Genomic DNA, 15317 nt, shown 5'->3' with positions numbered 1-15317 from the left:
TCCGCTCCGAGTGAAGCGGATCCACTCGGTTGTTTACTTGACACATTTTACAATCAGCTTCACGTATAATCCGCTTATACGTGGTCCATGTAAACGTGCCCACTGATACCTCCCAAAAGGTGTGATGAATGTTGTGAGCTTCAGTAGGCACCCCCGTTCCCCAGGAGCCGTACGGCGCAGGACAAAGCAAATGCAGCAAATACAAAGCTGTGGGAGCCGACTGCGGGAGCCAGCCAGGTCTGAAACTGGGCTGTGTGACTATTAAGTGGGTTAGCCCAGCCTAGCCGCTATTGTCCTATGGTTTTTCTGGGGTCAGGTAACTTTTAAGGAATTTCATTGGGTTAATTCAGGCTACAAAATCAACTCCATGACTATTAACTATTATATAGTAACTACTTGATGTCGCCCACCTCCTCTGTCAGTGGTGTTTTCTTTGGATGAATTACTGTTCAGATGTGCTGGCTGTTTGAAGCTCAGTCAGCTGTTAGTCCACTTTATTCACCTGTCACCGCTCTGTCCTTTAGAAATCCATCTCTCTCTCTGGTTTCTTCCTTTTAAAGCCACAGTCCATCATCTCCTGCTGCTTGGGTAAAATTTTTGGTTTTTCTCTGTTGAAGTCTTTGCTGAGAACTTTGTTGAATTTAAGATACTACACTGAAATTTTGTGTCATTCTACAGACTCCTGGGTCCCACTGTGTGTGTGTTTGTGCACACGACTGGGAATGCATGCATGTCTGTGGGTGCATGTGTGTGTGTGTGTGTGTGTGTGTGTGTGTGTGTGTGTGTGTGTGTGTGTGTGTGTGTGTGTGTGTGTGTTCCTCTCACTCAGTATTGAACCATCAGACGGTCCAGGTTTCCATGGCTCTAAACATCCTGTGTATATAACGGACTGTAGGTGGAGCGGATTGTAAATGTGTCAAATAAACACTGAGGGGATCCGCTTCACTCGGAGTGGATTGTATTTCTGATTCAATTGTACGAGGTTGTCTATTCCTATTGATAACCCGCTCTGGGTCTCATATAAACAGCAGCTGACGGCCGAGTAGATTAACCAGGGCATTAGTTGCTCCTCGCATGCGTTCCCTCGTACACAGTGACGTGATAACGCGCGCAGTAAACAGGAAGCAGGACAGAAAAAAAAAGCAGAAGTAGTCGACGGAAAACAGAGAGAACAAACACTGGAGAGGAGAGATGACTGCAAATCCCTCCATAGCCAGTTGTTCAAAGAGCTTTGTAGCAGACTGTTAGCGACCGCCCGGGTGGTGTTATAGATTAACTGGTTCCCTTGTTAATGAGTGACAGATTTCTGTAAACACATGCTGGTAGCAGCAGATGTTAAAATAAGACTCACAAAACACTCTAAACTTATAAACTCACTGTAACTGCATAAGACCCGCTAGAACGATAACAAGTTTCAGTCAGTATTTCAACATCTGTTGGTCACAAGTTAACATGGACACCAGTTCATTCGAAACATCAGCAGGTGGAGCAGAGCCCCGATGCTATACACTAAGACGTGCTGCTGGGTGGGGCGGGACTCTGGCCAGGGGAGCGCTCGCTCTATGAGTAGCGTGTCTTGGAGACGTTGGAACATTATTAGAGCAGATGTCAGCAGATAAAAACTCTCTGCTGGGCGCTGAGGACTGCTGCTGCAGAGAGGAAGACCTGGAAGTTCCCAGACAGACTTTGTCCTCATGTTACAGGAGGCTGTATAATCCACTTCACCAGGACCCTGGAGAACCAGGATTCATCCTGGATTGCTTTGTATGCCGTCATGTAACAACTGCCTTTAACATGACTGTTTTCAGTCGGACTGAAAGAACAGCAGGTAAACTGTTCCAGAGTTCCTGTTTCCTGCTCAAACAGAGTCAAACCTGCTGAGCTCAATGAGAAACTGTTCTAATGTCAGCCTCTGCAGGAACTCAAGCTGGAACCATCAAACATGTCATAAACACACAACTGCACTGAACACACACAGAAAACACAACAGCCTCAATACAAGCAGTGTGTGTGTGTGTGTGTGTGTGTGTGTGTGTGTGTGTGTGTGTGTGTGTGTGTGTGTGTGTGTGTGTGTGTGTGTCCATACCTTTGAAGGACCGAAGTGTTTTCAGGTCAAAATGAGTTGAATTCTGGTCTCAATATGAAGTGAAAAGGTGAAAAAGAAGAAAGGAGCAGTCAGCAGTTTGAAATGAGAGGATGAAAAGTCTTCTGCTCTGTTCTGGAAGCTTCTCATCTTCTTTCTTTCATGAGGAAATGTTTTCTCCCCCTTCAGAGATATCACATTTCCTGCAGAGCGCTGGAGGAAGGAGGGCTGAGAGGGGAACCAGGACGGGACTTCCTGTGTCTGTGGTCTGCTTCTCAACAACAGTCGCCGTGACCTGAACGTGCACTCACTTCTGCTTCTCAGCACAAACCACAGCAGACCAACACACACACAGTTCACACAGCTTCAGCTCTCTCAGCTCAGCCTCTGCACTGATCAATAAAACTATCTGTTGATGACGATAATACTGCATAAAGGAGTAAATATGTATATCTCACTTGTAGGACTGAAAAGCTGCTCTAATCTAATCTAATCTAATCTAATCTCATTTGATCTAATCTGATCTGAATTAGTCTGATCTCACCCCATCTGATTTGATGAAAACCTCATAAATCCTCATCCTCATCCTCATAACAACAGTGAAGGTTGGACGACTGTCAGATCATTTCTTCTTCTCAGTTACTTGATGAACCATCATCCGTTACCTGAATCCGTCCTTCAGTCTTCAGGCCAGAAACTCCTGAAAGTCCCACAGACACAAATGAAAACCGTGGAGACTGATCCTCTCAGGTTGTTGGTTTAAAACCCTGGAGACCAGAGGGCCTCTCTGGCCTACTTCTGGTCTTCTCAGCGGTCACAGGTCATATTTGCATGATCACTCTCACATTTGCATGATCACATTGATCTATAATCACTCTACAGATTGTGTATGTGGACTCAGTTACCTTGTCTTCTTGTGGTGGGTCAGACTAATGGTGATCTGTAATAGGCCTCTCTTGATGCTCTGGTGTAATTTGATACCTGGATCCTCAGCTTCAAGCCCCAGTTCTCTACCAGCTATATTCTCAAACTAAAGTCCATAGGATGCCTTCTGTCATATCTTTATGAACGTGCAGTTGCCGATCGTCAACAATTGTTATTAATATTGTTGTCAATATAACAAAAAGACCGTCATATCTGTGCACTCTCCTCCTTCGCTTCACTCTTTTTTTGTTGTTGTTTACTTGTTTGTTCACAAGTTTCTTTCTTCCACTTTCCTGTCTCTTTACCTGTCTTTTTGTCCCCCTGTCAAGTCCAGCAATGGCATGTATGTTTACTCAAAGTAAACAAAATAAATTAGGAAAGCATGTTAACAAGAGGAACTTTATATTCATTAGCTCCTCTTGGAAGAGCAAATCTGTTTCAAAATGTAATCTGGAAGAATTACAAGGTAAGGCCAGTGTTCACACCGTAGGTCAATCAGAATGAATTTAGCCCTGATCTTGTCCTCCTGATCAAAGCCAGCAAAGGTCTGATTGTCTTGTGTTTGTAAAAGAGATGAACATGAAAATGAAAATGTTTAATACTTCTGAATAGAAACTGTTGTGTGTGGATCAGCTGGGAGCCAACCTGTCCACCCCCTCCTAATAAACCTCCCTGATTGGATGAACCGCTCTGACTGACGTTGCTGCTCTAGAAATCCCTGTCTGAGCTGTATTCATGTCATGGAGACATGAATATGTCACGGTTGTGGGATGGAAGGACCCACGTGCAAGCAGCCAGGTGGAAAACAAAAAGTCCTTTATTTTCAGAACAACTGAGGAACTCAGGAACGGAGCTGGTGCAGGCCAGGACACATGAACACACGGACAGACCTACAAGGAGCCGACAAGACACACCAGGGGAGCAGGGCTTAAATAGGGGCAGACACAGGTGAGGCACATTAGGTGGTAAGGAGGCAGGCAGGTGAACATGACTGCAGACAAACACAAAACAGGACCCGAGCGCCCCCACATGGTGGCAGGGGCACAGGGCATGACAGAATATATGTCAATGAAATATATTCACTATATATAACAGTGGAATATATTGACTATTTATGCCAGTGACAAATATTCAGTATATATAACAGTGAGATATATATACTTTATCGGTCAGTGAAATATATTCGCGATATGTCAGTGAAATAGGAACAATGCCGATATGAATGAATGTGCTGAGGGAATGAGCTCTCTGTTTGTTGTTAATAGTGGAGATGAATGTAAACAAACTGCACAAAGTCAGGTTTGCAGAAAGTCAAGTGACCTGAAGATATACCCATAGGAAGAACTGGATGATCAAATGCAGCACTGCAACACTCTCTATGCGTTTACCGTGACATATCTACAACATGTACTGTGGACCAACGTAGATATTACACAATTTGGAGTGAGACTGGGCTGAAATGTGTCTCGCTTCTGAAGAAACCTTGTCCCGTGTAGCTATCCAGGTCTTATTCAAAGGAAATGACACCACTGTATTGAAGCTTTTTTAACTTTTTATGTTTTTTTATTCAGTCCAAGGATTACAAGTTTTAATTCAAGAGGACATTTTTGCAAACAGATAAAACACCAAAATAAATGAATAAAAATCAAAGAGAACAGATTTTGTGTTGGTTCCTACACGTCTTAAATTTCAGCCATGAATTGATTTGCATTTTGAAAATGTAGGGGAGCAGTGATCAGAATTTACCACTCCTTATGATCTGTTGTTAATCTCATTTTGGGTGTTTAATTCAACCTTAAAAGTTTGTCTGATTCAAAGTTCAGAGAGCTCCCAGCAGGTGGCAGCCTCTTTTGAGCATGCACACTCCACCGGAAGATAGAGCCTTTATATAAGTTTCGAACATAATCTGCTCTGACGCATGTGTTCCTGTCTCGTTACCAAGGAAACCAACTCAGCCTCAGTTCTCAGCAAAACACAACAGCACATTTTGAAAAAAAGAAGAAAAAAAAACAATCATCTGCTTTCAGCCCACGTGGGATCTGCAAGTGACTTCTTCACCAATCAGGACAAGATGTCGACTTGCGAGGTTACATTCAGTTCAACGCCTGCAGAGAACCCACCACTTCCTGTTCAAATTTCTGTGCGGCAAAGCCATCCTTATTTTCAAAAGCTGATAATGTCTGCATCTCAATCATAACAAAACCTTATTGGTTAAATCAGCCAGCATGCGTGGGATTATATATGAGCGGGATTATAAAACAATATTTGATTAATGAGCTTACATGATACTACTTCTCAACATAAAAGAGTAATGAATAAAAATCAAAAGTAACAAAAGTCATTGGAAACTTCCATTGTGATGTGTGTCACTGAAAAACAACGCTCATTCAAAATGCTACAGCAAGAGTTCTCACAAGAACCAGTAGGGGAGATCATGTCACCCCAAAATTAGCTCCTCTTCACTGGCTTCTTGTTAAATCTAGAATAGAATTCAAAATCCTCCTCTTAACCTATAAAGCCCTGAACAACCAGGCCCCATCATATCTTAAACAGCTATTAGTCCCATACTGTCCCAGGAGAATGCTTTGTTCTCAGAGTGCTGGTCTGCTGGAGGTTCCTAGGTTCTCTAAAAGTAGAACAGGAGGCAGAGCCTTTAGCTATCAGGCTCCTGTTATGTGGAACCAGCTCCCAGTGTCTGCAAGGGAGGCTGACTCAGTCTCTGCTTTAAGACCAGGCTGAAGACCTTTCTGTTCAATAAAGCTTACAGTTAAGGGTCGCGCCTGCTCTCTCTCTCTCTCTCTCTCTCTCTCTCTCTCTCTCTCTCTCTCTCTCTCTCTCTCTCTCTCTCTCTCTCTCTCTCTCTCTCTCTCTCTCAACTATTATGTAACTGTTCTTTAAGGTGATGTTGGGAAAATGAGTCGTGGATTCATTGTATAGATCTGTGAACCTGTGTCCACTTCAATGGAAATAAAATGATCTCTCCCTCTCTCTCTCTTTCCACTGTGTGAGACCATAAAGTCAGAACACCAAAACCCTGGACCAAGAGGCTGTCTTTCAGGTGGATTAAAGCCGTGATTGAGGGATTGCAGACAGAACATCAATCGCGGCTGATCCATTGAGACAGCCTGGATCCAATGGGTGCAATTGTAATTGGGCATCAAACAAAACAGCTGCTCCACTGATTAGTTGAGGTAACCCAGACCCAGTGGGTGGAAGGTTTACTGAACCCCGGGTTCTACCATGTGGAACCCGCTCCCAGTTCTGCTCCTTCTCTCGTTTCAATGTAATTTCGTTGTGTTACTGTGATGTCATTGTATTGCTACATGCCATTGATGATTGTTCCTCTTGTAGCCTACGTACCCTGTGTTTATATATAAATTGTATGTAGATACAAGGAACTGTCTGTCCTATCTCCTTCTCTTTCTGTCCCCTCACCCCAACTGGAACAGCAGAAAGTCGCCACCTCTGAGTCTGGTTCTGCAAAGGTTTCTTCCTGTTAAAAGGGAGTTTTTCCTTTCCACAGCCGCTCATGCTTGCTCATGTGGATCTGTTGGGTTTCTCTGTAAAAGTGTCTAGAAACGACCATGTTGTAATTGGGACTTCATAGATGAAGCTGAATTGAATTGAATTGCATTTATTTGTCATCTTTTGACACCCTCTCTCATTTGTATTGAACCATTGCATATTATTCAGTGAAATAAAAATCATTCCATCATTTTTCACATCATTGTCGCATAGATGAGCAAGCACATGGAACAATACATGAGTAAAGCCCAGAAAGGAATTGGCAATAACAGCAGAGGAGCCAAGCACCAGTTACTGGTCGACAGAGCAACTGCACAAGGCTGCAAGAGCAGAAACACCAACCTGTGCACTGCCTGGATTGATTACAAGAAAGCCTCTGACTCAATGCCGCACACATGGGTACTGGAATGCCTGAAACTGTACAACATCACCAGGGAAATGACAACGTTCCTGGGAAACTCCATCAGGCTATGGAATACAACTGTGGAAGCTAATTGGAAGCCAGTGGCAGAGTTGAGCATCAAATGTGGCATATACCAAGGAGACAGTCTGCTGTTCTGCAGAGGCCTGAACTACCTGAAGGCAACATAAGAGGAAGACACCTGCAAATACCTGGGGATACCACAGGCAAATGGCAACCAGGATGAAGCAGCTTGGAGGTCCAAGCCAAACACCTCCAAAGGCTGAGACAGGTCCTGAGCAGTCCAGGCCATCAACATGAATGCCTTCCAGTAATCAGACACCCAGCTGGCATAATATCCTGGCCACTGGAAGAGATGCAAGCTACCGATATCAAGACAAGGAAACTCCTCACAATGCACGGAGGGCTCCACCTGAAGTCCAACAAGTATCGATTTCTGTTTGCGGGGACTTCTAACGAAAGAAGGAGGAGGTGAGCAATATGGAATAAATCTTTATGGCAATATATTTTAAAACATATCCTTTTTCCCCAATCTCACTTTTGTGCAAACAAATCATGGATAAGTTCATTCAGGATAACCAAGAAAGACCGGGTTAAAGGAATACTCCGAAAATTTTGGACCCACGCCCTATCCCTATCATTTTTATGGTGAGACAAGCGCATACATACCTTTATTGTGTCTCTGCATCCAGCTGCTGGCTCCCAGCTGTTAGCATCGTAGTTAGCTTAGCTCAGCTGTGGGAGGTGAAGAGGAAACAGAGCCGGACTGATGAAAGTGGACAAAATCCTCCTTCCAGTTGTCCAGAGGATGGCGTATTAGCACGTGAAGTAAATCCGAATGGTTATAAAACATTTTAAAAGACGTGTTTTCCTTTTCAGTCCGTTAAAATAACGTTTTGATACACACAGACATGCGCAGCGCTCCGTGGAAGGATATACTGGAGCACAGCAGTAGAAGCCACAGGCTCGGCCGCTGTGCGCCGGTATATCCTTCCACGGAGCGCTGCGCATGTCTGTGTGTATCAAAACGTTATTTAAACGGGGTATAAAGAAAACACGCCTTTTAAATTTTTTGATAACCATTCAGATTTATTTCACATGCTAATACGCCGTCCCCTGGACCACTGGAAGGAGTATTTTGTCCACTTTCGTCAGTCCGGCTCTGTTTCCTCTTCACCTCCAGCAGCTGAGCTAAGCTAACTATGATGCTAACAGCTGGGAGCCAGCAGCTGGACGCAGAGAGACAATAAATGTATGTATTATCTTGTCTCACCATAAAAATGATAGGGATAGGGCGTGGGTCCAAAAATTTTGGAGTATTCCTTTAATCCTCATCTTAGTTTTGTGTGGCAGTGCACAGATCTTTTGTAGACTTCTTGTTAAACTCCTCCCACCTTCTGAAACACCTCTCTCACCTTGTGATAGACTTCTCCTGCTTCCTGTTGTCAGATAAAGAGACTGTCCTTCTCACGGAGGACACAGACTCACTGAAGAACCTTTCCACACTGTAAATCCAGCATGGAGACGTTGAGTGAATGTGGTGTTGAAGGTGTAGAGGTGGATCAGAGAGTCAGAGGAGACTCTGAAGAAGGACAGAAAGCCAGCAGGACAGTCCACATACACTGCTACTCGACCAGAGGAGGAGGAGGGGCAAGAGAGGATTGTTTTGATGCCACTGTGACAGACAGAGTAACCTCCACCAGAACACTGCAGACTCCAGGACTGATGATTCTTTCCAAACGTGCACCCAAGAGTGCCTTTTTTTCTTTCGATTCCTCTGTAGCTCACTGATATATAAACTTCTCCGCTCCACTTGACCTCCCAGTAACATCGATCACTCAGATCATTTCCACACAGCAGCTGAGTCCAGAAATGAAATCTGTCTGGGTGATCAGGATACGGCTGCTCTTCCTCCACACATGTCACCGTCCTGTTGTTGTTGGACAGTTTGAGGTTTCTGTTCATTGAATTTTCATCCAGTTCAAGTTGAATGAAATCTGATGGAGAGAAAAACAGAAAAGTCCTGATCAGACACATGTGATGGATTTGTTGTTTGTGGACTTCCTGATTGAGAGAAACACTTTTTGTCAGACTTCTCTTCACAGTAATGTTTGAATGAATCCAAAGCTTTGATTGAAAGACAAACGGACAGTGATGAGTCCAACTTACACTTCCTCAGCCCAGGTTTGAGCCTCTGCTGTCCACCATGGTCCACCCTGCAGCAAGAAAGACAGTCAGAAGGGTTTTCTCTCCAACATGAGTCCTCACTGCTGCTGAACATGAAGCAGAACTCCTCAGTTTGTCTCTGGAGACAGAAAGAGGCTGAAAGACTCTGAGTCCACCATCTGTGGGACTGGTTGACTGAGTGACAAGAACAAGTCCAACATTTCTACACGGAGATCATCATACAAAGCAACTGTAACAGAAGGGAGTCAGAGAGAGAGAGGGAGGGAGAGAGGGAGGGTGAAAGAGAGAGACAGAGAAATAGGATGGAGGATGGATGGATGGATGGAAGGATGGATGGATGGATGGATAAAGACAAAGTTGAAGTGATGAATGAAGCTTCCTCTCATGTTTTATCTCAAAGTTTCAAACTTTGTTCCAAAACCCTGTGTTGATGTTTGGAGCCTGAAAGCATTTCTGCTTCTTTGAATCAGTGTGATGAAGATGAAACCTGTTGGAATGTTTCTGTTCCTCTCCTCCTTAATCCAGCTGGGAAATGTGCTTTCAAAGGATCCCTCACACTTCTTGACTGTTCAATGAAAACATAGTTTGACTGTGTCGGGGCCTCAGGGATGGTGAAGCATTAATGTGATGAACTAAACCATATGTGGCAGAAGTCATGTTTCTTGTTGAGGCCTCCTCACAAAGAGGACAAAGCTCGCAGCCATTCCGCAGCCATACTACTGATCCCACTTGATGCAGTGCCTGCGCCACAGCACTCTGCCTTTTGGCCAGAGGTGCGCTGCCAGTTTTTCTTCGTCAACCATGATGCTTGTTCTCTCAAGTGTTTAAAACTTCCACGACTCCTTTGTTTTGTGTGACATCAGAGCGTGTTCAGGTTTCAAAATGAAACACTCATACATAAAACTGTATATGTGTATAATTTACATGTGTGATAACTTCAAAAGTAATATATATATATATATATATATATATATATATATATATATATATATATATATATATATATATATATATATATATATATATCTCCCCCTAGAACTGCCACCTTAACGTGGTGGGGGAGTTTGAGAGCCCGCATGATCCCAGGAGCTATGTTGCCGGGGGGCTTTATGCCCCCTAGTAGGGTCTCCCATGGCAAACAGGTCCTGGGTGACGGGCCAGACTGAGAGCAGTTCAAAACCCCCTATGAGAAGAAAAAGAACAAAGGTCGTTACGTCGCCCGGTATGGCGCAGCCGGGGCCCCACCCTGGAGCCAGGCCTGGGGTTGGGGCTCGTAAGCGAGCGCCTGGTGGCCGGGTCTTTGCCCACGGGGCCCGGCCGGGCTCAGCCCGAAGGGACGACGTGGGCCTGACCTCCGGTGGGCTCACCACCCACCGAGGGAACCGTAGGGGCCGGGTGCAGTGTGGATTGGGTGGCAGCCGACGGCAGGGTGCCCGGCGACCCGATCCCCGGACACAGAGACTGGCTCTAGGGACATGGAATGTCACCTCGTTGGCGGGGAAGGAGCCCGAGCTTGTGAGGGAGGTTGAGAGGTACCGGCTAGATATAGTCGGGCTCACCTCCACACATAGCCTGGGCTCTGGAACCCAACCTCTCGAGAAGGGCTGGACTCTCCACTTCTCTGGCGTTGCCCGCAGTGAGAGGCGGCGGGCTGGTGTGGGTTTGCTTGTAGCCCCACAGCTCAGCCGCCATGTGTTGGAGTTCACCCCAGTGAACGAGAGGGTTGCATCCCTGCGCCTTCGGGTCGGGGATAGGTGCCTCACTGTTGTCTCGGCTTACGGGCCGAACAGCAGTGCAGAGTACCCGGCCTTCTTGGAGTCCCTGGGAGGGGTGCTGGACAGTGCTCCGACTGGGGACTCCATTGTTCTACTGGGGGACTTCAACGCCCACGTGGGCAGCGACAGTGAGACCTGGAAGGGGGTGATTGGATCGCACGGCCTCCCCGATCTGAACCCGAGTGGTGTTCTGTTACTGGACTTCTGTGCTAGTCACAGTTTGTCCATAACGAACACCATGTTCGAGCACAGGGGTGTCCATAAGTGCACTTGGCACCAGGACACCCTAGGTCGGAGGTCGATGATCGACTTTGTTGTCGTGTCATCTGACCTCCGGCCGCGTGTTTTGGACACTCGGGTGAAGAGAGGGGCAGAGCTGTCGACCGATCACCACCTGGTGGTGAGTTGGATTCGCTGGCGGAGGAGGAAACCGGACAGACTTGGTAGACCCAAACGTGTTGTGAGGGTCTGCTGGGAACGTCTGGCGGAACCCTCTGTCAGCATGGCTTTCAACTCCCACCTCCGGGAGAGCTTCTCTCATGTCCCGAGGGAGGCTGGGGACATTGAGTCCGAGTGGACCATGTTCTCCACCTCCATTGTCGAAGTAGCTGCTCGGAGCTGTGGTTGTAAGGTCTCCGGTGCCTGTCGTGGTGGCAACCCCCGAACCCGGTGGTGGACACCGGAAGTAAGGGCTGCCGTCAAGCTGAAGAAGGAGTCCTATCGAGCCTTGCTGGCTCATGGGACTCCCGAAGCAGCTGACGGGTACCGGCAGGCCAAGCGAACTGCAGCCCGAGCAGTTGTGGAGGCAAAAACTCGGGTCTGGGAGGAGTTCAGGGAGGCCATGGAGGAGGACTATCGGTCGGCCTCGAAGAAATTCTGGCAAACCGTCCGGCGCCTCAGGAGGGGAAAGCAGGTCTCCGCCAACACTGTTTACAGTGGAGGTGGGGAGCTGCTGACCTCAACTGGGGATATTGTTGGACGGTGGAAGGAATACTTCGAGGACCTCCTCAATCCCGTCGCCACGTCTTCCGTGGAGGAAGCAGAGGCTGAGGTCTCAGAGGTGGACTCGTCCATCACCCAAGCTGAAGTCACTGAGGTGGTTGGCAAGCTCCTCGGTGGCAAGGCACCGGGGGTGGACGAGATTCGGCCTGAGTACCTTAAGTCTCTGGATGTGCAGGGACTGTCTTGGTTGACACGTCTCTGCAACATCGCGTGGCTGTCGGGGACGGTGCCTCTGGATTGGCAGACCGGGGTGGTGGTCCCCCTGTTTAAAAAGGGGGACCGGAGGGTGTGCTCCAACTATAGGGGGATCACACTCCTCAGCCTCCCCGGGAAAGTCTATTCCAGGGTACTGGAGAGGAGGATCCGACCGATAGTCGAACCTCGAATCCAGGAGGAACAATGCGGTTTTCGTCCTGGCCGTGGAACAGTGGACCAGCTCTATACCCTCCATAGGGTGCTCGAGGGTTCGTGGGAGTTTGCCCAACCAGTCCACATGTGTTTTGTGGATTTGGAGAAGGCATTCGACCGTGTCCCTCGTGGTGTCTTGTGGGGGGTGCTCCGGGAATACGGAGTCCGGGGCCCCTTGTTAAGGGCCGTCCGGTCTTTGTATGACCGGAGTAGGAGTCTGGTCCGCATTGCCGGCAGTAAGTCGGACCTGTTCCCGGTGCATGTTGGACTCCGGCAGGGCTGCCCTTTGTCACCGGTTCTGTTCATAATCTTCATGGACAGAATTTCTAGGTGCAGCCAGGGGCCGGAGGGGTTCCGGTTCGGGAACCACAGGATTTCATCTCTGCTTTTTGCAGATGATGTTGTCCTGTTGGCTTCATCGAACCCGGACCTACAGCATGCACTGGGGCGGTTCGCAGCCGAGTGTGAAGCGGCAGGGATGAGGATTAGCACCTCCAAATCCGAGGCCATGGTCCTCGACCGGAGGAAGGTGGCTTGCCCCCTCCAGGTTGGTGGAGAGACCCTAGCCCAAGTGGAGGAGTTCAAGTATCTTGGGGTCTTGTTCACGAGTGGGGGACGGATGGAGCGTGAGATTGACAGGCGGATCGGTGCAGCGGCTGCAGTGATGCGGTCGTTGTATCGGTCCGTTGTGGTGAAGAAGGAGCTGAGCCGAAAGGCGAAGCTCTCGATTTACCGGTCAATCTACGTTCCCACCCTCACCTATGGTCATGAGCTTTGGGTCATGACCGAACGGACAAGATCCCGGATACAAGCGGCCGAAATGAGCTTCCTCCGTAGGGTGGCTGGGCGCTCCCTTAGAGATAGGGTGAGGAGCTCAGTCACCAGGGAGGAGCTCGGAGTAGAGCCGCTACTCCTCCACATCGAGAGGAACCAGCTGAGGTGGCTCGGACATCTGTTTAGGATGCCTCCTGGACGCCTCCCTAGGGAGGTGTTCCGGGCATGTCCCACTGGGAGGAGACCCCGGGGAAGACCCAGGACACGCTGGAGAGACTATGTCTCTCGGCTGGCCTGGGAACGCCTCGGGATCCTCCCAGAGGAGCTGGAGGAAGTGTCTGGGGACAGGGAAGTCTGGGCATCCCTGCTGAGACTGCTGCCCCCGCGACCCGGCCCCGGATAAGCGGTGGAAAATGGATGGATGGATGGATGGATGGATATATATATATATATATATATATATATATATATATATATATATATATATATATATATATATATATATATATATATTTATATATTTATATATATATATATATATATATGTGTGTGTGTGTGTGTGTGTGTGTGTGTGTGTGTGTGTGTTGTGTGTGTGTATGTATGTATGTATGTATTAGTGCTGTCATGCGATCAAAAGAATTAACCTAATTAATTACAGGATTTGTAATTAATTAATCTAATAATTCACATTTGAATCTCATACCTGTTTTAGGTCCCCAAGTGAAGAATTCAAATTCAGGGACGTTACAGAATTGTAGAGCATGACTCATCAAATGAAAACACAGAGAAGAGAAGATTTGAAATCCACATATATGTTGATGATGAATAAAACCTAAGTCAGGACGTCTTGTCCAAAATAAATTCTAAGCCCAATCAGGCAACTTAAATGACACTTTCAGTGTGTTTCATTAATGAAATTCAAAAGAAGAAGAAGTTTAAGTACATCCCAGCAAACCAATTCGACCTGGTGCACTGTTCAAAAATACAGCACAAATATTGATAAAAAAAAAAAAAATTCAGAAATAAAATAAGGCTGAGTGTCAGAGAGCCACTGAAGCAAACTAAATTCAAAATGAACACTACAGCTGACTCAATACAGCAATTCAGAATGAATACTACAAGTATAACATGCCCCTAAATAAGACAACAATTCCATTCATATTGAATTGCCTGTCAATTGTGCTATAATTAATCTTAGATTAATTTGTTTAGTGCACTAATTTGTAGTGTAATTAATTAATCTAATTAATTCATTAAAGTGACAGCCCTAATATAAGTATATATAATATGCCTCGGAATAAAAAAAGTCTACTTTGTGTCAGTAATTTGTTTTGATAAAACAGATGTTGCACTCTTTTGGTTTCCTGTTGATGCTTTGACACTATGGGAAATTGACTCCAGCTCTGCTGCGCTGCTGTAAAAATAGACCTGGTCCTAGACCTAGTTGTGCAGATTGTGGTCCCCAGGATGACGGCGGGCGTACACTCGACGCAGGCCTCGCGCGGGCTGTGGGCGCGCTCTGCCTGCGACTTCACTGACTTCAATTTTTACTTAAAACGAGATCTTGATATAAGAATATTAAATCAAGAAATAAGTCTCTGTATCTTAAATATATCTTAAATCAAGTGAGATGAGACATTTTGAATGAAAACAAGACTTTTGAACTCGGTAAGATTTTGAATTTTTGCAGTTTTTGCAGCGTCCTTGTCGGTGCGTTGTGGGTTTGTCCACGTGAGGAGAGTTTACTCAAGCGTCTGCAGCTCGTCCAAAATGCTGCAGCTCGCCTTTTAACTGGCACACGAAAATATGACCACATATCGCCAGTGTTGTCGTCTCTTCATTGGCTTCCTGTCCGCTACCGGATTGATTTTAAAGTTCTTTTATTTGTTTTTAAATCTTTAAATGGTCTTGCCCCACCATATTTGTCCGAACTGTTGGTGCCTTATGTGCCGGGACGCTGCCTTAGATCAGCAAACAAGGCTTTACTTGCGGTTCCTGATACAAATCTCAAACGTAGGGGTTATAGAGCGTTTTCTACCGCTGGTCCAAAACTGTGGAATGATTTACCTCTGCACATAAAGCAGTCAGACTCTCTTCCAGTTTTTAAGTCTCGTCTTAAGACTCACTTATTTTCTTTGGCTTTTAACTCGTCTGAGACTGTATTTTACTGAAAAGTTGTCAGTGTTGTCTTATTCATATTTTCATGTCTTTTTATTGT

The 15317-nt window shown here is 46.3% G+C and overlaps 2 protein-coding genes across 2 annotated transcripts in view; both read right to left on the bottom strand.

The window, feature by feature from the left end:
* The window catches only part of LOC115382246 (NLR family CARD domain-containing protein 3-like), a 39732-nt gene extending 37479 nt beyond the window's left edge, over positions 1-2253 (bottom strand). The window contains exon 1 of the mRNA XM_030083962.1: positions 2087-2253. The gene's annotated coding sequence lies outside the window, so the exon portion shown is untranslated. The remainder of the gene's footprint in view (positions 1-2086) is intronic.
* A 5671-nt stretch (positions 2254-7924) lies between these two features.
* LOC115382244 (NACHT, LRR and PYD domains-containing protein 3-like) overlaps positions 7925-15317 on the bottom strand; it is a 42418-nt gene continuing 35025 nt past the window's right edge. The window contains exons 6-7 of the mRNA XM_030083959.1: positions 9123-9169; positions 7925-8950 (exon numbers count right to left, since the gene is read on the bottom strand). Coding sequence (XP_029939819.1) covers positions 8421-8950; positions 9123-9169 — 577 coding nt within the window. The 3' untranslated portion in view covers positions 7925-8420. The remainder of the gene's footprint in view (positions 8951-9122; positions 9170-15317) is intronic.

This window comes from Salarias fasciatus, chromosome 23 (assembly GCF_902148845.1).
Source record: "Salarias fasciatus chromosome 23, fSalaFa1.1, whole genome shotgun sequence".
Lineage (NCBI taxonomy): Eukaryota > Metazoa > Chordata > Actinopteri > Blenniiformes > Blenniidae > Salarias > Salarias fasciatus.
This window is presented reverse-complemented; position numbering and strand designations above follow the sequence as displayed.